Source organism: Ctenopharyngodon idella, chromosome 14 (genome assembly GCF_019924925.1).
Source record: "Ctenopharyngodon idella isolate HZGC_01 chromosome 14, HZGC01, whole genome shotgun sequence".
NCBI lineage: Eukaryota > Metazoa > Chordata > Actinopteri > Cypriniformes > Xenocyprididae > Ctenopharyngodon > Ctenopharyngodon idella.
The window spans coordinates 22,090,804-22,111,651 of record NC_067233.1 but is presented as its reverse complement, the minus strand read 5'-3'; the positions used below and the strand labels follow the sequence as shown (position 1 = coordinate 22,111,651).

Genomic DNA, 20,848 nt, shown 5'->3' with positions numbered 1-20,848 from the left:
GTTCTTCTTGCACACTGTATACCAGCAAAACATTTCTACAACAAGAGCATAAAGAATATGAGAGAAATTCTGAATGAGCCAGCAGGCTCTGAATCAATGCACAACTACACTTTGATCCTGCAAAATGCACTATTAATGGTTATAAAGTTAAATGACCACTCAAACAGAATGAGGACTAGATAACGTTTTTTTCAAAAGAAATCTGTAAGCCACATTTTCACCAACATACAAAACTGGTGAAGATCTGAATGCATCAGTACGAGTTTAACAAACACTTGAGTGTGCAAATCAAACCACCACAACACCAAACTCCTTGAAAGCTCTTATTTTAATATAATTTGACAAGACACTAATTTATAGAAGACAGTAAAACCACATGAATAAGAACAGAGCAGAGAACTACAGCTATACAAGACAGTGTAAAAGAGCAATAAAACAACCTTAGAGTTTGTTTACATCAAACATCAGGCTCATTAACGGTCAAAGATCTTAACCAATTAATGTCACACACACACACACACACACACACACACACACACACACACGTTTTTGTGACAGCATAGCACAAACCACCGGTGAACTCAGACCAGCAGATTCCTGAATGTCTCAAACAGGTCCTTGAGCAGATCTCATCAGTGATTTGGGACGGCCTGTGGGTTGTAGACGGGCGGCAGAACTCTGCGTGAGTTTGCTTTGACCCACGGGTGCTCGATCACGCTCTTGAGCGGCAGACGCATGGACGGACTGTGACGCAGCAGCTTAGAGATCAGATCACGAGCGCCGTCAGAAACCACTTTAGGAAACTGCAGATCCACCTGTGACAAACACAAGAGAAACTCTATGAGCAGGGCTCAACTTCATGAAACAGTGAATAAAAAGTTAAAGAAAAAAAATAAAATAGCAGTCAGGTATCAAGTTAAGAATATTTTGCATTCTCAAAAATTTGAAAGGAACACAACACACAAAGACTAAACTTAAAAATTTGAATTCCTGAAAAGAATGTTCTTAAAAATCATAAATAACCTCCAATTTGTAGTGATGCATAATATATAGTATATAAAATATATATGAACAGTTTGGTTTCAAAACGCTATAAATCCATTTTGATTAATTTGAGTAAAAAAAAAGTTGTTTTCTTTACCAAGAAAGTGGCCAGATGAAAACCACTGTTTTCTGTTTCATTACCTAATGGATATACATACATTACTGTTTTCTGTTATGTAACTTTCACATAGCATCTTTTGGTTATAAAAACATTAAAAATTAAAATCTAGATTTAGATTTTCAAAAGTTTATTATAAAAAAGTATTATTTTCCCCCAAAATGCAATAAATCCATCAATATGTTATTTTTCATATTGAAAATACACAGAGTAAGTTGATTCACATATATGACAGCCTCTGAACTTTGTCAATACTAATCTTATATACAGACATTCTAAAAATACATTCAGTCGTCGCTCCCAAAATGAATTCAACGAGTCATCTTGTTAATGTTATAAAAAACTTGAGTGCCTCATCTCATAAATGATTACATTTTGATGACTTGCCTTTCTTCCCCACCGCAGAAACCACCACAGGTTCATCAATGTCATCAAAATTATTCATTTTTCTGTTTTTGTTGATCACAAAGTACAAAGCAGATAAGGAAAACTAGGATGCCGGGTGTATTCAGAGCGCCGCCATTACTGTTTACAGTGCGTGGAATGGTGCGCTGTGATTGGTTGAGCAGATATATTGCATTCTGCAGAGAAGGGAGACTGGCGTTTGTCGCGTTTTGGAAAGAAACATGACAATAACACGACGGATATCGCATTGAGTAAAATTAATAAATGACTTTAATACCAACCAGATACAATACTGATTTTGGCAGAAACTCAATTTTTTTTTAAAAATGCCGTTTAATCGCGTTTTGGAACCAAACTCTTCATATATAGATAATTCTATATATTTGAAAGCCAATAATCAATATATTGGCCGATAAATCTAAATCCAAATTTTTATATGATTTGAGAGCCTGATTACAAAAGTCTCACCATTAAAAGCCATGTCCCAAACACTTCGACATAAATCAAACATATACAGTACAGTAGCCTAGTTTGAACCAGTGCCAAATTCATAAATTTTATGGCCAACTTTCATTATACTAAAAAACCCCCCCCAAAAACTATTGCCTTACAAATAAATAAAACGACACCTAAATAATGCAAACAAGTCATTGGACAACATTGTTTATATATAAAGAATCAAAATGCATACGCCATGATTTTAATGCACTTAGTGGAGGAAACCACCCTCCGCTTCACATCGGGCGGTTCTTTGCTTCCACATCGTGCATTAAAATAGTTTAAAAAGGTGCAGTAAGCGATTTCTGAGAAACGCTTTTGAAAGCGGATCGGACCGAGCACCACAACACTTGTAGCCAATCAGCAGTAAGGGGCGTATACACTCAGAGTGGGAGGTGCCTGTGTTGAATAGCGTGTTCGTGAATTTGGGGGGTGGAGCTATCTAGATGTGATCCTTTTGGGTAGGGGCGTGTTTTGACAGCAATTCTCAGAAATCACTTACCGCACCTTTAATGCACAGGATTATCCCGCTTATACCATGGTCATTTTATTCTTCATGATGTTTGCAGTGCAATATTTGACCAGAAGGGTAAAACTGGCAATAATTTTCGTCAGTTACGGCTCGTTAGATAGCATTCTGCCTGTTTTTTTTTTGTTTTTGTTTTTTGCAGAAATTTAAAATTCAAATAACTCCACAAAATTAAAAAAAACAAACAACACAATTTTATGAAAATATTTAAAAACTTAAGAATTCACACTTGCGAGCATTAAGAATTTCTTTGAATTTTCCTTAAGAAACTTCTTAACTTCTTAAGAAGAGTTTTAAGAAACCAGTCCTCAGAACCTGAAGCACTTCTGCTGACAGACAGCAATGGTTTGTTCACACAAAAATAAAAGCATTTTCAGTAGAAATAAGAGAGTATAATAAATGTATTTCTCGACACAGACCTTAGTGATGCGCTTGTATGTTTCCGTGTGACTGGCTGTCTCGAACGGAGGGTTTCCCACCAGACACTCGTAACACAGCACACCGATGCACCACAGATCCACCTTCTCATCGTGAGTGTGACCCTCGATCATCTCCGGCGGAAGATAGTCCAGCGTGCCACACATGGTGCGGCGTCTGAAACACACGGTCAGAGATGAGGAGTTTCACTATAAACATCTAAACATTCCTAAATCAAGTTACATTTACTTGAGAAGCAAAATTACTTTAATTTTGCTTTATTTTGAAAAATTTATCAAAATTAAGTTTCTGCTTAAAACAAGAACAAAAAATTGGGATCAGATATTTGTTCTTATTTTATGGGATATTTGTATTATGGGATGTTTGTTACCGTAGCGACGGCGCATGGACAGACCAGCCGAAGTCTGCAATCTTGAGTTCTCCTCTGAAGCCCAGCAGAAGGTTTTCTGGTTTAATGTCTCTGTGAATCACCTTCTTTTCGTGACAGTAGTGAAGAGCATCGGCCAACTCCTCCATGTACTAGAAACACACGAGATCAGCGTCAACATCAGCGACGCACAACAGACGATAACAGGCGTGTGTTTGATCACTCACGGTGGCGGTGCGCTGATCATCGAAGCGTCCGCAGCGCTGAAGCTCTTTATACATCTCGCCGCGCGGCGCATACTCCAGAATCAGATACACACGCGTGTCGTCGTAGAAGTAGTTGTAGAACTGCAGGATGTTTGGATGCCTGTTCACACACACACAGATCAGGATCACCACATGAACCGCTTCTATAGGAAGTAACAGCGGCACACCTGACAAAACTCAAACACACACCTGAGGTGCGACTGGATCTCAATTTCTCTCCTCAGCTGATGTTCGACTCCTTCCTTCTCCATCTGAGATTTGAACAGAACCTTCAGAGCCACGATGGTCTTCAGCTTCCGCTCTCTCGCAAGGTAAACGTTACCAAACTTGCCCTTTCCGAGCGGACGCCCAATGTCGAAGTCTTTCATGGTGAATTTTCTGGAACAGCAGTTATATAATAATTGATGTTCTTGTTCAGTATTTCTGTCTTGTTTTCCAGTAAAAACATCTAGACATACTTAAATCAACATACATTTACTGGAGAAGCAAAATCTTGTTTTCTTAGAATCTGATCAAGTGAGTTTATGCATAAAAAAGGAACAAACAAAAGTTTATTTTGCAGATATTTGTTCTCGTTTAAAGCATAAACTCACCTAACCGTGATCAATTTCTCAGAAACATTAACAGTCATTTTGTTTCTCGAGTAAATGTAATTAACTTCAGTGAAGTCTGAAGTTAACCAGGTTTACTTAAAGGGTTAGTTCACCCAGACGGCCATTACTGGAAGCCAGTGATCATGGTTTATAAAGTTATGCAAATTGATATTTTTCAAAAACGCATCGCTTCACTTCAGAAGGTCTTTATTAACCCCCTGGAGCTGTATGGATTACGTTTATGATGGATGGATGCCATTTTTTTAGGCTTCAAAGTCTAAGGTACCATTCACTACCATTATAAAGCTTGGAAGAGCCAGGATATGTTTTAATACAACTCCGATTGTGTTTATCTGAAAGAAGAAAGTCATGTACACCTAGGATGGCTTGAGGGCGAGTAAATTATGGGATACATTTTAATTTTTGGGTCGCCTAACCCTTTAAGGGTTCACATTTCCATTTTTTTAATGCATTCACATGATCTTCAGCAGGAATAAAAGATGAAACACCCCAAAAGCAAACTCAAGTTGTTGTGAACCCTTCATATTCATGCATTAATTTTAAAGTGAACTCACTTTGAGCTTGACTTTACTGGAACTCTCCCAGGACCTGAAAGACAACTAAATCTATCAGCGACCATGATAAAAAAAAAATCCAATGCAACAAAAATAGTTTTAGTATATCTATTAGAATTAAGATAATGTATAATCTAGTGCACTAAACAATTTCACCTGCCAGACAATAAAGTAACTTTGCAGAAAGGTCAAACCACCACAGCACCCATACTGCAAACATCCACATCTCTATAGTGAGTTTATAAAGGAAGGTTTGCTCGTGGCACTCTTGTTCTTAAGGTTTTACCTGTAACAGTGTGTGTGTCTGGATTAATCTCACCAGCAGCCTGAAACACAAACACACACAACATGAGCATCAGACACACAGCAGTGACGTCCAGCTATAGAAGAGCACGTGATCTCTGTAAACTGCACTATAACTCGCTAAAATTAACAGAAATGTCAAGTTAGTATTTGTGTCACCTGTGTTTGCAGAGCTCTGGGTTCCCTGTTCTCTTTATTCTGATTAAAAAAAAACATACAAAAGACATCTCAAACTCAACACACTGAACAAATAAAGTACTTCCATCAATAAAAACAAGATCTCTCACATATGGGTAATCCAAAAAAATACAAATATTACTAATACGTCTGAGTAGATTTAGTACTCATAGTTTCGTTCGGACAATGACGCTTAAGACTTTGATACAGATCAATCCCTCCGCTACACTCACATCTCCTACATACACTCATAAATATATATTTATGCACTTATAATTAAATGAGATTATTAATATGCGATAACTATACCTGCATGATGATGATTCTTCTGTTCTTTGGTCTGCGGTTCTGCTCTTCCGTTTTCTCTCTCAACCGCCTGGATTTAAAATGAAAGCCAGTTGTTCTGCTATTGGCCCAACCGCCATGAACGTCTCGCTGATTGGCCTACTAAAAAGAACATTCATTGGGCCGAGACCTGCCAATCACTTTGGCCCCGCCTCAGAGATTTTACACAAACAACGGGATATACATACATCATGATTTAATACTGTGTGAAATTTATATATATATATATATATATATCTTGTACATTTGTCCCTGTACTCAACATAAATATATATTACCGTTAATGTATAAATTGTAAATGTAATGGAAGTTTTCTGGATTTCCGCCACATAAGAGACAAAAAATGCTTTGATAATCGTAATTATAATATAAAAAGTCGAAACGATAACATAGAAAGCCAAAAACATGAGATACTAAGTTATAGTTACGAAATTAATAGTCATCTCATAATTATTACTTTTTAATCACATCTTTTCAACATTAAAGGGTTAGTTCACCCAAAAATGAAAATAATGTCATTAATAATTACTCACCCTCATGTCGTTCCACACCCGTAAGACCTTCATTCATCTTCGGAACACAAAGATATTTTTGATGAAATCCGACGGCTCAGTGAGGCCTGCATTCACAGCAATGACATTTCCTCTCTCAAGATCCATAAAGGTACTAAAAACATATTTAAAACAGTTCATGCGAGTTCAGTAGTTCTACCTTAATATTATAAAGCGACGAGAATATTTTTGTGCGCCAAAAAACAAAATAACGACTTTTTAACAATATATTGATGGGCCGATTTCAAAACACTGCTTCGGAGCTTTACGAATCGAATCAGTGACTCGGAGCGCCAAAGTCACGTGATTTCAGCAGTTTAGCCGTTTGATAGGAGATATTCTCGTCAGAACCACCGAACTCACATGAACTGATTTAAATGTTTTGTAGTAGCTTTATGGGTCTTGAGAGAGGAAATGTCATTGCCTTGAATGCAGGCCTCACTGAGCCATCGGATTTAATCAAAAATACCTTAATTTGTGTTCCGAAGATGAACGAAGGCCTTACGGGTGTAGAACTGATATTATTTTCATTTTTGGGTGAACTAACCCTTTAAATGACATATTTTCTAGATTTTGAGTCATAATTTTTTAATTTTTTGTGTAACAATTGATTTACCAAAACATGATTTTCATGTGACAGAAATAGGCTTCAATAAATGTGTAACACTTCTTTGTATAAAAAGTCCCAAAAACTAAAAAAGACAACAATACACACGAACTCACTGTGAAAATGTATGTTTAATTCCTTTATATAACACAGAGAAAAGATAATCAGCTACAAATCTCTACATTTCTCCACCTGAAATCTGAGTTGACGTGTGATACATTCTGTAAAACACTGACGAGAACACAGGACCATCTCTATCTGTGACAAACTCTCACATTAAAAGTGTAATCAGTGTTTCTTCTGCAGGGTCTTCATGTCCTCGAGGGCCTCGGCTGAAGAATCTTCACACTGACTTCAGTGAAATGAGCAGAATGAACTCGAAGAGCGCTGGAAACACACTGTCACAGACATAAACACACAAATGATGAATTATGACTAACGCATCTCCATTCAGATGGAGTGTAAAATGGCATTTTCATTACATTAACCATTTTAATATACCAAAGCATCATGTAGAAATAATGCATTTATATTTTACAATCATGCATTTTTTGGACACTTGTTAGTCAAACCTTTTTGAGATACAGGTAAGCTTAATACTTATAAAATGATTTTCAAGTGCCCCTATTATGCTATTAAAAGTCTCCTACAACAGGTTCACATTCATCCAAGATCAAAAACACTTTAATTCTCTCATAATATCCATTGCAGCATCAGCTCTTTTCTCAGTGTCTGAAATGGTTTGTTCACAGATTCGGTCTCTCTAAGCCCCGCCTTCAGATAGCCCAGTCTGTTGTGATTGGTCAGAAATCAAATGCTCATTATCATATCTGAATCTCAGCGCTTGATACACAGCGATACGAACAGTAACTATGGCGTGGGTTTTACCATATCAATCTCATCAAAGTGGATTTGCTTTGGCAGCAGAAAACAGCGTCTTCTCGACATGAACAACACACACCAAACTCTTCCAGTCTCAGATACAACTACAGTGATTGAGGGCAGGGCAAAGAGACTCTCTTTAATATTAACTTTTATATAACTTTAATATTAATAAATAATAATGTGGATGAGAAGACAGACCTGCAGAGGCTGAATATGATCCAGTAGGTCCAGCAGGGCCACTGCTGGAAAACAAAGAAGGACAGACTGACGCTGGCGCTGGAGTGAGCGACCAGAGCTGAGCAGACGTTCAGAGAAACACCACGGCCAATCAGATGACAGCAACACAATCCTCTACATTTACTTCACAGATTTATTCAATGTAAATCCATCAGGACAGGTGATGACACACACAGCTCTTCTGTTTCAGATTCAATATTTGTGACATAATGTTGATCACCAGAAAAAAACATTTATTTTAACTCGTTGCACTTGCTATGGGGAAAGACATTGCAGAGTGTCTAAAAGCAGAAATTAATTCTTCAGTTTGTTACTTGAGGTGTTGGACTGACACTCCCGTAAACATGACGGGATGATTTGTAAGGATACACAGAACGGCTTGATTACTGTTGAACATGGAGCCTCCCGAGAGAAATCCAGCCAGTTCAATCACGAACAGAGCCAGAGTCACAGACAGAGCCACCACCAGCCTGACAGACACACACACACACACACGTGCGCGTCAGATATTACTACAGGAAAACTAACACTACAAGAGCATCATCAGATCGACTCAACACTTACATCCAGCAAAAAACACCATCTGTTTGCCATATATACAGTATATATACTTCTATTTTCTACATGTGTTTGTAAATGTTCTTGTATTTCTTGTATGTTATGCTTGTTTTTTTTTTCTTTTTATTCCTATGTCCGTTCTATTCCCATTTTCTTATGTTTCCTATATTCATCTGTAAATGTTCTATTCCCACATCCTATTTATTTCATTTTTTTCTTGTATTATTATTTATTAGGTTTAGGGTCAGAAATAAAAGGAAAAAAAGTTTTTTTTTTTTTTTACTTTTATTCTTATGTCTGTTCTGTTACCATGTTCTTTCTTACATAAAATTGTAAAATTGTATTCCTATGTTTTTCTATTCCTATTCCTATGTTCTATTAATTTTATTTTTTCTTGTATTTTCTTTTTATGCTCTTTTCTTTTTTATGCTCTTTTCTTTCTTTCTTTCAGTTTTTTTGTCTGTTCTGTTAACATGTTAATTCTTACATTTTTTGTTTTTTTATTTTTACAATTCATACATTTTATTCCTGTTACATTTCTATGTCCTGTTTTATTTTTTTCTTGTATTTTTCCTGTTTATAGTTTGTTATGCTTGTTAATGCCCTTTTATTTCTCTTTTTTACTTTTATTCTTATGTCCGTTCTATTATCATGTTCTTTCTTACATAAACGTTATCCCTATGTTAAATTTTCCATTTCAATTCCTGTTCTATTCATTTAATTTTTTTCTTGTATTTTCTTTTATGCTCTTTTCTCCTTTTTTTTTAAAAAAAAAAACTTTTTTACTGTCCCCGTCTATTCACGTTTTTCTTACATAAATTCTATTCCTGTTAAATTTTCGACTTTTTTTCCCTGTTTATTTAATTTTTTCTTGTATTTCATGTTTATTACACTTGTTTATTATTTTTTCTTTATTTTTATTAGTATGTTTGTTCTATTTCCATTTTCTTTCCCATGTTTCCTATTTCTTAAAATTCTATTCCTATGTAAACTTTTCTATTCCTATGTCCAATTTAAGTTTTCTTCTTGTATTTTTCAGGTTTATTATATGCTTATTAATTTTTTTTTTCCTATGTATGCTCTATTAACATGTTTTTCTTACATAAATTCTATTGCTGTTACATTTTCTATTCCTATTTCTATGTCCTATTTATTTTATTTTTTCTCGTATTTTTCCCGTTTATTGTTTATGTTATGCTTGTTAATGTCCCCTTTCTTTTCTTTTTATTTTTATTCCCATGTCTTTTCTTTCTTTCACTTTTTTCCTATGTCTGCTCTATTCCAGTGTTCATTCTTATATAAATTTTTATTTTATGCAGGGAGAGTCATAAGAACGGTTTCACTTGCATGCTGTACTGTATACGGTTGTGTGTGTGACAAATAAAAATGTGAATATGAACTGAACTGGTGTGTGTTTTACCGTGTATCTTCTGTTCTGAATTGTTCTTCAGTGAAATCCAGTGGCAGGCATGACCGGATGTTATTCTCCTGTAACACACACACACACACACACACAGTCTGAGTTCTGTCATGTGACTCTCTTGAGCAGAGATGTTAGATCTATGTGTGTGTGTGTGTGTGTGTGTGTGTGTGTGTGTGTGTGTGTGTGTGTGTGTGTGTGTGTGTGTCTCACGCGGGACCAGAAGATGGTGATGATGATGACCAGGTGCGCGGCGAGCGTGAGGAAGCGCGCGGGCACGAGACTCTTTACCGCAGACATCCCGCCTTCACATAAACACACCTACAGTATCAACAACAACACATCCATAACTCACAAACACAGCAACTGTACAAACATCACAGATTAGACAAGACATCCCATCACACAGTCGCGGTTTGTCTCTAAATCTGTTCGAAACCGTTTAAATGTGTGCTGCAGTTATTTAAATGACACTTCTGCTTTATTAGGGATCATATAGTGAAGATGAACTTTAGTGAAAAGATTTATTTACACTCACATGTTCAGCCCAGACGCGCACGTCAGCGTTACTACAGCAACGGTCTCCTCCTCGAGCAGCGCTGCGCTCATATCGCCACCTGCCGGCACGGAGGCGCCACACACACACACACGCACGCACGCACGCACGCACGCACGCACACACACACAGCACACTGACACTGGGTGGCGCTATAATAAGGCAATTCATAACTTTGGAACCCTAAATCCTCGAATCAAGCCCTACAAAGTGTATATCTCCGATTTCATTTCCGCCTATAGAAGTTCCCCGCCATTTTGAATTTTCCTAAAAACCTACTTTTTCGAATTCCTCCTAGGCTGTTAATCCAATCTTCACCAAAATAGGCACACAGCAGCTAGGGATGGTGCTGGCAAAAAGTTACCAAAAAGAACTTTAATTCGTCAAAGCATTGCAAAGTTATAAGTTAATTGGTCAGACAACGTCCATTTTAGACAAGCTGACCTATAGCTGCTTAACAAGCTTGCAATGTCCAAGCTTAACGAAACTTGACACACAAAGACAACAGGACATTCTGAGGCTGCACATCAAGTTTCGTACAGTTACACCAATAGGGGACGCTACAACTAAAAACCATTATAACTCCACAAAATCCATGATGTTGAAAATTGGTATGCATCTTCCGTGGCGGATTTCCTAACATATCCTCTAATATGTCTTGGATACTTAAAAAAAACATGGCCAGCAGCCAATCAACAATGTATTTGTACTTCTCATTAGATTTCCATTAAAGTAATTTAAATAACAGGCAGTGCAAAAAAAAGTAAGCATTCACTGTATTCAGACATAATTTATTATACATTAAAATCATGTTCTCTGCATTTCTAAAAACTGGTTTGTGACGACGAGGGTGTTTGTTTTCAGTCAGTTCACACCAGCTCGTCCTCATGAGAAGCGTCAGTCTTTGTTGACGGTGCGCGTGCATTTGGTGAAACTCGTGACGCATCCGGGCAGCATCGAGCGCAGCGCGCACCTGAGGCTCGGCGCGGGATCGTCTTCACTCGGCTGCGGTCTGTCGGTCTCGTCCTGCGTCACCTCGTCCTCTACAAACTCCACCTCGATGAACTCCAGCAGGCGCAGCTGCGTCAAACACCTGCGCCGATCAAACCACACGTCAGTTTACAGCCCTCAAAAAACTGGCAATGCAGTTTTTCTCTCTCTTTTTTTTTTTTTCTCAATGTTTGGCAGGAGAGCAAAGTTATCTACTCATAATGCAAGTTATAGCAAACAATAAATAAGATAACTGTTTTCAACATTGATAATAATCATAAATGTTTCTTGAGCATCAAATCATCATATTAGAATGATTTCTGAAGGAAAATTCAGCTTTGATCACAGGAATAAATTACATTTTACTATATATTCACATAGAAAACAGCTAGTTTTAAATTGTAATAATATTTGTAAATATTATTCTCCACCAACCTGCAGCTTCTGAGCACCATCATCTGCGTGAGTCTGCATGTGCGCAGACGCAGCGAGCGCAGGTCTGGCAGGCGGCTGAGAGACAGCAGGCCCGGACTGACTTCCTTCCCGCCCAAACTGAGCCGCTCCAAACCCGGCCATCCCTCGCCCAGACCCAGCGCCACCATCTGCATCCGGCTGCACGTCTCCAGCTCCAGGTGTTTGAGGTGCGCGAGCGTCTGCGCGCCAGGCGGGACGCAGCTTTTTAGACCGGCTACGGTCACGCGGATGAGATCGCGCAGCTCCAGACGCTTTAATCGCTGCCACGAGCTGAGACTGCGCAGGTGCTGGTCAGAGAAAGACGGCACGTTGTCGAGGATGAGCGTTTCTATGGCGTCTGCCGCGGATCCAGAGGGATCCTGTGCAAAGAATCCAGACGGGACTTCACAAAAATGCAGTTCCAGCACCTCTAATGAAGGAGGCAGCAGGCGGCAGCTGCTTAAACCGCGCAGGTCTGCGTGCAGCAGGCAGAGTCTGCGCAGACGAGGGCACTTTGAGCGCAGCGCCTGCAGCCAGGACTCTGTGAGGAAGGCGCCACTGCGCGCAGACAGCAGGAGGCCGCGCAGGCGCAGATGTCGCAGTCCATGACCCAGATACTGACGCAGTAAAATCCATAGCACTCGAGACGTCACCTAAAACACACGAGAACAGATGAACCGCAGTGAAATAAATAAAACGGGATGGGAGAAAAATAGGACGGGACTTGATTTTACTCATAGTGAATTGATTGGATAGCGAAAAGTGTCTCTATACAGTATCTCACAGAAGTGAGTACACCCCTCACATTTTTGTAAATATTTTATTATCTTTTCATGTGACAACATTGAAGAAATGACACTTTGCTACAATGTAAAGTAGTGAGTGTACAGCTTGTATAACAGTGTAAATTTGCTGTCCCCTCAAAATAACTCACCCACAGCCATTAATGTCTAAACCGCTGGCCACAAAAGTGAGTACACCCCTCAGTGAAAATGTCCAAATTGGGCCCAAAGACAACAGCCATGCAGACCAATTTGATGCAGTGTGGGGCGTATGGTCTGAGCACTGACAGGCTGACCCCCCACCCCTTCAACCTCTGCAGCAATGCTGGCAGCACTCATACGTCTATTTCCCAAACACAACCTCTGGATATGACGCTGAGCACGTGCACTCAACTTCTTTGGTTGACCATGGCGAGGCCTGTTCTGAGTGGAACCTGTCCTGTTAAACCGCTGTATGGTCTTGGCCACCGTGCTGCAGCTCAGTTTCAGGGTCTTGGCAATCTTCTTATAGCCTACGCCATTTTTATGTAGAGCAACAATTATTTTTTTCAGATCCTTAGGGGGTTCTTTGCCATGAGGTGCCATGTTGAACTTCCAGTGACCAGTATGAGAGAGTGAGAGCGATAACACCAAATTTAACACACCTGCTCCCCATTCACACCTGAGACCTTGTAACACTAACGAGTCACATGACACCGGGGAGAGAAAATGGCTAATTGGGCCCAATTTGTACATTTTCACTTAGGGGTGTACTCACTTTTGTGGCCAGCGGTTTAGACATTAATGGCTGTGTGTTGAGTTATTTTGAGGGGACAGCAAATTTACACTGTTATACAAGCTGTACACTCACTACTTTACATTGTAGCAAAGTGTCATTTCTTCAGTGTTGTCACATGAAAAGATTTAATAAAATATTTACAAAAATGTGAGGGGTGTACTCACTTCTGTGAGATACTGTATGTGGAAATAAGAGGGATTGATGATGTCAGCTGAAAAGAAAAATCATGACAAACAAAATGTTTTACTTCATCAGAAGCACTTGCTACATGAACAATCAAATCATGAACATAAGAAAAGGCTAAATGGTCTTAAAAATAGTCAAACCTGTTATCTTCATGGTTAAAAATTACAATAATTATGGAAAATATGAAGATACAGAGCAATATTTTGGGGGGTATAAATATATATATTATATTATATTATATTATATATGTGATGAAATTAATCTAACATTCATAACATTTATTTTTCCTTGCAGGAATAACATTTACATGCTTTTGAAACCTAACTGTCCCCAAAACTTGGATCTGAATATAACAAAAGGGGAAATGAAACTTAGAGAAAGCTAAGGCAACTATCTAAATATAACAGCCCCATGATATTGAGTAACCAATGAACTAAAAAACACATGATTTGGTCAAATCTTGCTTTACCTAGTAACAGAAGGGTTTGACATATGAAGAACCAATGATAGAAAAATGATATTTTATTCATGTTATGCTATGTCCTCTGTAGTGGACACCAGGACTCAGTTTTTTAAAAATAAAATAAGATATGAAAAGCTAAAAACAATGGGAATTTCTTTTTTTTTCTTTTTTAAACTGGCAATAAATTTTTAGGTTTTAGTATTTTTTATACCAAACTTTGTATAAGGATGATTCTCAACTATGTTATTAAAGATATAACAGAATGATTTGACGTATCATTTTACTTTATGCAATATGTGAGTAAAATGGCCATAAACGTGTTTTCCCATTATGTACAATGAATCTACACACTGTATGTAATTTGCATATTAATGTGTTCTTGAAGCAACATGTAATGAAAAAAGAAGTGTAATAACTGGAGTAATAATTGGTAAGTTTTCATAATAATATCTAATATTTCATAGGAATATTGATATATAATTTCTTTCGCTATTCACTTGTTGTGTTTCCCAAAATGCCTGATAAACATGATTTAAGTCCTGGTGTCCTCTACAGAGGTCATGTATGAAATCAATGTCCTGTTTTGTAACAAAGTCAAATTTTGATTTGAAACCCCATAACATTTTCCTGAAATGTTGATTTTATGACAAACAATTTGAAAATTAGTCAGATTTGAATGATAACTACAAAATATTATCATATTTCCATAAGGGTGTTAAAATTGTTCACTAAATTAATGTCAGACATTTTTAAAGACCAAGGAGAGGGAGTGATCATGGTGAAACGTCCAAACATTTGGTATCTCTGAAAAGCCCTGAATGTGCTCTTTACAGGACATCCAGACCTAAAACTTACATGTAAGGTCTCTGATAAATTCGCTAAAATATAATGAACGGGCCCCAGTTCAGTTCGAAAACCCCTGAACTAAAGTACAGATGGTAATATAAAACAAAAACAATAAAAACAAGACAATAAAGATCTTGAATTGACGAACAAAACTCTCACCCTTTTCCACGCGGACAGATCGACAGCTCTCCACAGTCTCTGGTCCTTCACCAGCTGCTTCCAGCGCCTGCACACCCTACAAACACACACATATATTCATATTCATTTATGAAATTACACGCTTTTGTTTGTTTGTGTTTGATGACTTCCGGCTGTCTGATCGCCGTCTATTATGTGACTGAAACGACAGAATCTTTCATAGCTGTCACAGTAAATCAGTGGTAACTGATGTTTCTACATGATCATCATTCAATCAATTAATTTTATAAAACATTATATGCGATAAAAAACAAAACATAAACATAAAACACTGTTACCGACAGAACTGCACTCACGTGTAACTAACACAGTTATTTTACGACAGTCGAGCATGACGCGATATTGTACCTGGAGTTGCGCACGAGTTCTCGCACATTTAAATAAGATAAAATATCAATTAAAATGTTTTCAGGAAAAAAGTCCAGATTGCAGCATCTCACCGCGGCCATTTCAGTGCGGAACCTTCAGAAACGCTCTGATACATTGACGGACACATTTACCGGTGACAAGCTGTTTCCGGTTCGTCCTGCAGAGGCTGCTGTGTTGCATGATTACTCGTTTTTTGCACACAATACTTTAGAATTGTCATATTTATGTTATAAGCTATTTGAGAGCTGTTGCGGATCAATCAGCTGTAATATATCTTAATTTTCTACGACTACTGAAATGAAAAGGGTTTAGAAAAATAATTTCTGTAGGAAATAATGTGTTGTTAACATTGCATCGATCTTTGTTTAAAAATATTCTCATGTAATAAGTATATCTGCCAGTAATTTTATTGTAATATATACTGTTTGTTACACTTGTTCGTCTAATGTTTGATTTGTTGTGTTGTTTTGCGGTCACCGGAAGTGGTCTAGTTCGGCGCATGCGCAGTGTGGAGGGCAGCGCTAGCCTTGCAGAGGATCATAATCGCGAAGAGTTTCTTTAGCTTTAATTATTCAAACTGTTAATTAGTGTGTTTATGAATCTACGCAATGGCGGGAATTAAAGGTGAGCACATTAAGCGGTGTGAGTGTGTAGTAATGAAACGAAAGATGTTTAATGTTTATTAGCGGCCGCAGATTTACATCCTCCATCGAAACACACAGACACAAACAAACCACCTCTATCTGAATTGAAAATATATAAAAGAAACACATAAATATATACATAAATTCTCAATATACTTGTGACCTATTTTCTATAATCCTATAAACTTGGAAACATCCATTAATGTTGACATGTGAATATATATATATTTGTATGTATATATTTGTGTGTGTGTGTGTATGTATAAATATATATATATATATATATGTCAGGGTTTAAAACTATATATGTGTATAAATATATGTATGTATATAGATATATATACACACATATTTATTTATTTGGAGTTTTAAAGTCTAAATAACATTGACATTTAAAACTTATATCTGCTCTTTCTCTCACAGCTCTCATCAGTCTGTCGTTTGGAGGAGCGATCGGCCTGATGTTCCTCATGCTGGGCTGCGCTCTGCCCGTCTATAAGTAAGTGTCACATGATGTTGGGGTGGTCATGTGATCTGCTGCATGTGTGTGCTGCTTGTTCATGCGCTGGTGTTTCTGTGCAGTAAGTACTGGCCTCTGTTCCTGCTCTTCTTCTACATCCTGTCACCCATCCCGTACTGCATCTCTCGACGCGTGGTGGACGACACTGACTCGGCTAGTAATGCCTGCAAAGAGCTGGCCATATTCCTGACCACGGGGATCGTCGTGTCGGCCTTCGGCCTGCCCGTCATATTCGCCCGCGCCGCTGTGGTAAATATCAGACCTTCCTGTTAAAGTCAACATGAAACACAGTTGAGTTCTGTCAGGTGGAACAGCATGTTCAACAAGAGTAAATGTTGGGATGATTTTTTCATTGAGGAATTGATTATCAAGGCAAACATGGGTTTAATATCTACAATAGAGCTGTTACTGGGACATTAGGAAGCTGCTTTCAGATTATCATACATGACCACAAAGTGAGTATACCAGGCATTAGCAGAGCTAATGTACGCTGCTATAGCAGGAAAATCAGTCCATTTCTCCTTCATATTTTGTTCTGCTGATGTTGTCTCTGTCTCACCTTTTGTCTGCACTTATATTTTTTTAAGGAGCACTTGTACATGCATTTACACTGCAATTACAATTGCATAAATAATGTTGTGAGATTACCATTTTAAATATAAAATTTGGAATATAGAAATGATAAAAAATAGAATATTTTAAATGTGAAACAAAAACCCCCAGTAGGTGGTGGCAAGTCGCTGTCTTAATGAGTGAGTCATTGATTCAATCGATTCGTTCAAAATGGCTGATTCATTCAGGAATGAAGTAAGTGACGGGCTGTGTTTGAAATCGCCCCCTATTTCCTCATTCACTATTCCTTACATTAATCCACTAATATAGTTGTGAAAGTGAAAACGAGTGAGTGAATTCGGACACTGAGTGTTTGCATAGTTTGTGCTGTTCAATAAACATTTGAAACTTAGCAAACTGGCAGCTCCAGTAGTAATGAAACGATTCATTTTGAAGTCTGTCATGGAAACTACCATGTATAAACCTTAATTAATAATCAATTAAAAATGAATTTATACTTGTATGATATTACGCTGTACCCACATTGGACCAGCGGTTTGGAAAATGAACGAAAGGATGGATGATTCAGCTGCGGGCGCTCTCTTCTGGTCAGACGTGGGAATTAATTTGATGTGTGACTCTCACAGTGCATTATGGGTATTATCTAGTCATTGTGTGTACATCAGTTGTACACTCGTTATTGCGGTGCATTATGGTATTGAATGGGTGCACTCGATAGCGTCCACTATGGTTTCGGACACCACTACAAATGGCTGTTCCCTTCCTATTTAAGGGTATAGGGGGCGATTTATATTTTTTAAGGAGCACTTGTGCATGCATTTACACTGCAATTAAAATTGCGTAAATACTGTTGTGAGATTACCGTTTGAAATATAAAATTTGGAATATAGAAATGATAGAAAAAAATAAATATTTTAAATATGAAACAAAAACCACCAGAAGGTGGCGGCAAGTCACTGTCTTAATAAATGAGTCATTGAATCATTGACTCACCCAGTTTGTTCAAACACGCAGATTCATTAACAAAATACCTGTGCGTTGCTGCAGAGACGCAAGATGGCTTTGTTTGGAACTATTTTCGTTGGCGAAATAGAGCAAAACAGTCACTTAATTTAAACTGATTGTTTATTGAATTGTTGCCCTGACACAAAGAAAAGTCTGGCGCAGCATGTGAAACAAACCACACATGGAGCGTTCATTCATGATCAGTTAATCGATATTGTCAATCCAGCCCTATAAACATCAAGCAGTGATCTCAGGCCGTTTGATGTCACCTTGACTTTTAAAATGTGAAAGCATGGATTAATGGGATTGATTTCCAGATGGTTGCCTGAATATTTAATGTGATTGTCTGCAGATCGAGTGGGGAGCCTGTGCACTCGTCCTGACGGGAAACATCGTCATCTTCGCCACCATCCTGGGTTTCTTCCTGGTCTTCGGGTCGAACGATGACTTCAGTTGGCAGCAGTGGTGAAGCGCGGCGCCGCGTCTGGACTGTTTCTCCGCGATGCAGCGTCACTATGATACTGTTACAGCAGTTTGTTTTACTCTGACATTATCGTTTTTATTTATAACTGCCGCCCATTGATAGATGCAAGAAATCAGTGCAATAATTTTGTTTAATTTTAGATCTGTCTGACATCAGATTGTTTTATTGTTTTTTCATTTCATGCACGACTGAATTCAGGTGGTCAAACAAACACTGGTGACGTCAGATTGTTTCGTCCGAGCATTTCATTGTACGTACGCACAGCTTCTTTCTGAAACCGGAAACATTTCAGCGTCTCATCCGTCTTCAGCTTTATGACTCTGATGTCTTTTCTGTTACCAGCTTTGCTTTTTTTTTATTCAGAACTTATTTATTTGTTCCTGTCTCTCTTGTTTTCTCTTTGATGGCGCATTAAACATGAGATTGTAGAATGAAGCTCATTATGTTCATGTTGATTTGAATGATTCTGTTAGTTTGTTTTTATTGCATAGTGATGCTTTTGGCATTGTGAGATTTCCAGATTTCCCAGACACGTTTCTTTAAAAAACAAAAACAAAAAAATCAGTAACTTTATCAGCTAACTATGAAATTGAGATCACGTTTGATTTAAAAGCATGTAGACTAGCTTATATTCATCATTTAAGGTGTAAATTCAAAAATAAAGAAATGATCATGCGAGTTTCTATAAATCTCCCCGAAACTAATCAAGAAGCAGTTGGTCTGTGTTTCCAGACGCTGAGGGTTTAAAGTCAACATGAAATCAACATGGACCCAACTGACTTTCACACATTTCTGCTCTTATTGTCAATGATTATTACAAAAAAAAAGTTGGCCTTCATAATCTTTAATCAAAATGTAATACTTTTAAACTGATGTAGAGACACTTTTCACCACTTCCTGATTCCTCATGGATAAAATCAAGTATACTTTTTCACAAAATCTGTCAGATTTCAGAGGTTGAATGGGTTGTAAATGCAGTTTCATGTTCACTTTAACGCTTTGAAGAGATGTTCTGTTATTTTATATCTCACTGTTTGTGCAGAAACGGCACAAGTAACATTGTGACTTTTCCCCCCTCTTGATCTTTTTTTTAAATAAATGCCATTTTTGAAAAAAAGAAAAAGAATTTTACTTTTGTTGTACACAACCTCTGACCTTTGCTCACTGTTCCTGTTCAGATTTTGCTGGCGACCTCATTAGTTTCATCGCTAATCAGAAGAGAAAGCGAATCCTTTAATAATCACACAAATAATAATACATAAAATCTTGAAACACAAAGGCCTTAGGCAGGTTTTCTCTTCTGTCAGTATGTGTGGAATGAGGGAGAGTCGCTGCAACATGCCTTCGTTACAGAAACACCTGCAAGATTTACCTCAGATTTCATGAATAATTTACATTTGCATTAATCAAATACAAAACATGCAAAGACTTGCATGCCAGCTTCACCCCAAATTCTGATTACTGTACCTGGATGTTTACTTATAAATTTTGTAGCTGTCTTTATTCAGTGGTGATTGATTAGATTGTTATTAATGTAGTACCATGTTTTTTTTATTTTATTTAAGTCAGCATTAAGGCAGTACAACAGATAGTAACATGATGTATATATATATATAATTTATTTATTTATTAATATTTTCTTACATCACAGTAATGACTATTTGGTGGTTAATGATCAAGAAAATAATGCCACAATGCACAGAAAATTATTTTTTCTGTGATTCCTTTGATCAAGACGATTTGATCTAACGATTCTTAAATTTTCCGCCATTTTGAATTTTCCAAAAAACCTACTTTTTCAAACTCCTCCTAGACCTAGATCATCTTTAAACCATGCTGGCAAAAAGTTATTAAAAGCTTTTTAATTAACCCAACCATTCTTAAATAACGCACAAACAAATTTGATGAAGAGAAGGCCAAAGTGACGTCACCGTCGGCCGTTAGGACTGCGGTTCCGCCCACTGAGTGGCAAAAGACTGAGTGGCAGCATTGGTTTTTAGCGTGAATAAACACAAAACACATCCAAAACGGGAAAGAGCTTTGCTACTGACTGTACAAATAGCTTTGACACAAAATCTGAGGTAT

The 20,848-nt window shown here is 37.6% G+C and overlaps 4 protein-coding genes across 7 annotated transcripts; 1 reads left to right on the top strand and 3 right to left on the bottom strand.

Annotated features, from left to right (window-relative positions):
- Positions 1-310: 310 nt before the first annotated feature.
- Positions 311-5,740, bottom strand: aurkb (aurora kinase B). 2 transcript variants are annotated; one of them, XM_051859711.1, is made up of 9 exons: positions 5,623-5,740; positions 5,296-5,334; positions 5,120-5,159; positions 4,834-4,867; positions 3,855-4,043; positions 3,627-3,765; positions 3,403-3,551; positions 3,014-3,188; positions 311-815 (listed from the first exon to the last, which is right to left on the bottom strand). In XM_051859711.1, exons 1-9 carry the CDS (start codon positions 5,626-5,628, stop codon positions 633-635), a joined length of 954 nt encoding a protein of 317 aa, XP_051715671.1. In that variant the 5' UTR covers positions 5,629-5,740; the 3' UTR covers positions 311-632. The 2 variants fall into 2 exon arrangements, with proteins under 2 accessions (XP_051715671.1, XP_051715672.1); XM_051859712.1 differs by lacking the exon at positions 5,296-5,334 and having other exon boundaries at positions 5,623-5,692.
- Positions 5,741-6,928: 1,188 nt separating this feature from the next.
- Positions 6,929-11,050, bottom strand: tmem107 (transmembrane protein 107). The gene is made up of 6 exons (XM_051859713.1): positions 10,455-11,050; positions 10,130-10,237; positions 9,917-9,984; positions 8,308-8,408; positions 7,900-7,996; positions 6,929-7,214 (listed from the first exon to the last, which is right to left on the bottom strand). Exons 1-6 carry the CDS (start codon positions 10,641-10,643, stop codon positions 7,160-7,162), a joined length of 618 nt encoding a protein of 205 aa, XP_051715673.1. The 5' UTR covers positions 10,644-11,050; the 3' UTR covers positions 6,929-7,159.
- A 197-nt stretch (positions 11,051-11,247) lies between these two features.
- LOC127494102 (F-box/LRR-repeat protein 12-like) lies at positions 11,248-15,722 on the bottom strand. 2 transcript variants are annotated; one of them, XM_051859708.1, is made up of 4 exons: positions 15,609-15,722; positions 15,130-15,205; positions 11,898-12,568; positions 11,248-11,565 (listed from the first exon to the last, which is right to left on the bottom strand). In XM_051859708.1, exons 1-4 carry the CDS (start codon positions 15,662-15,664, stop codon positions 11,370-11,372), a joined length of 999 nt encoding a protein of 332 aa, XP_051715668.1. In that variant the 5' UTR covers positions 15,665-15,722; the 3' UTR covers positions 11,248-11,369. The 2 variants fall into 2 exon arrangements, with proteins under 2 accessions (XP_051715668.1, XP_051715667.1); XM_051859707.1 differs by having other exon boundaries at positions 15,517-15,679.
- leprotl1 (leptin receptor overlapping transcript like 1) lies at positions 15,658-19,889 on the top strand. Of its 2 annotated transcripts, none has more exons than XM_051859714.1 (5): positions 15,658-15,802; positions 16,021-16,161; positions 16,605-16,680; positions 16,764-16,950; positions 18,632-19,889. In XM_051859714.1, exons 2-5 carry the CDS (start codon positions 16,146-16,148, stop codon positions 18,746-18,748), a joined length of 396 nt encoding a protein of 131 aa, XP_051715674.1. In that variant the 5' UTR covers positions 15,658-15,802; positions 16,021-16,145; the 3' UTR covers positions 18,749-19,889. The 2 variants fall into 2 exon arrangements, with proteins under 2 accessions (XP_051715674.1, XP_051715675.1); XM_051859715.1 differs by having other exon boundaries at positions 15,669-15,687.
- The last annotated feature ends 959 nt before the right edge of the window (positions 19,890-20,848 follow it).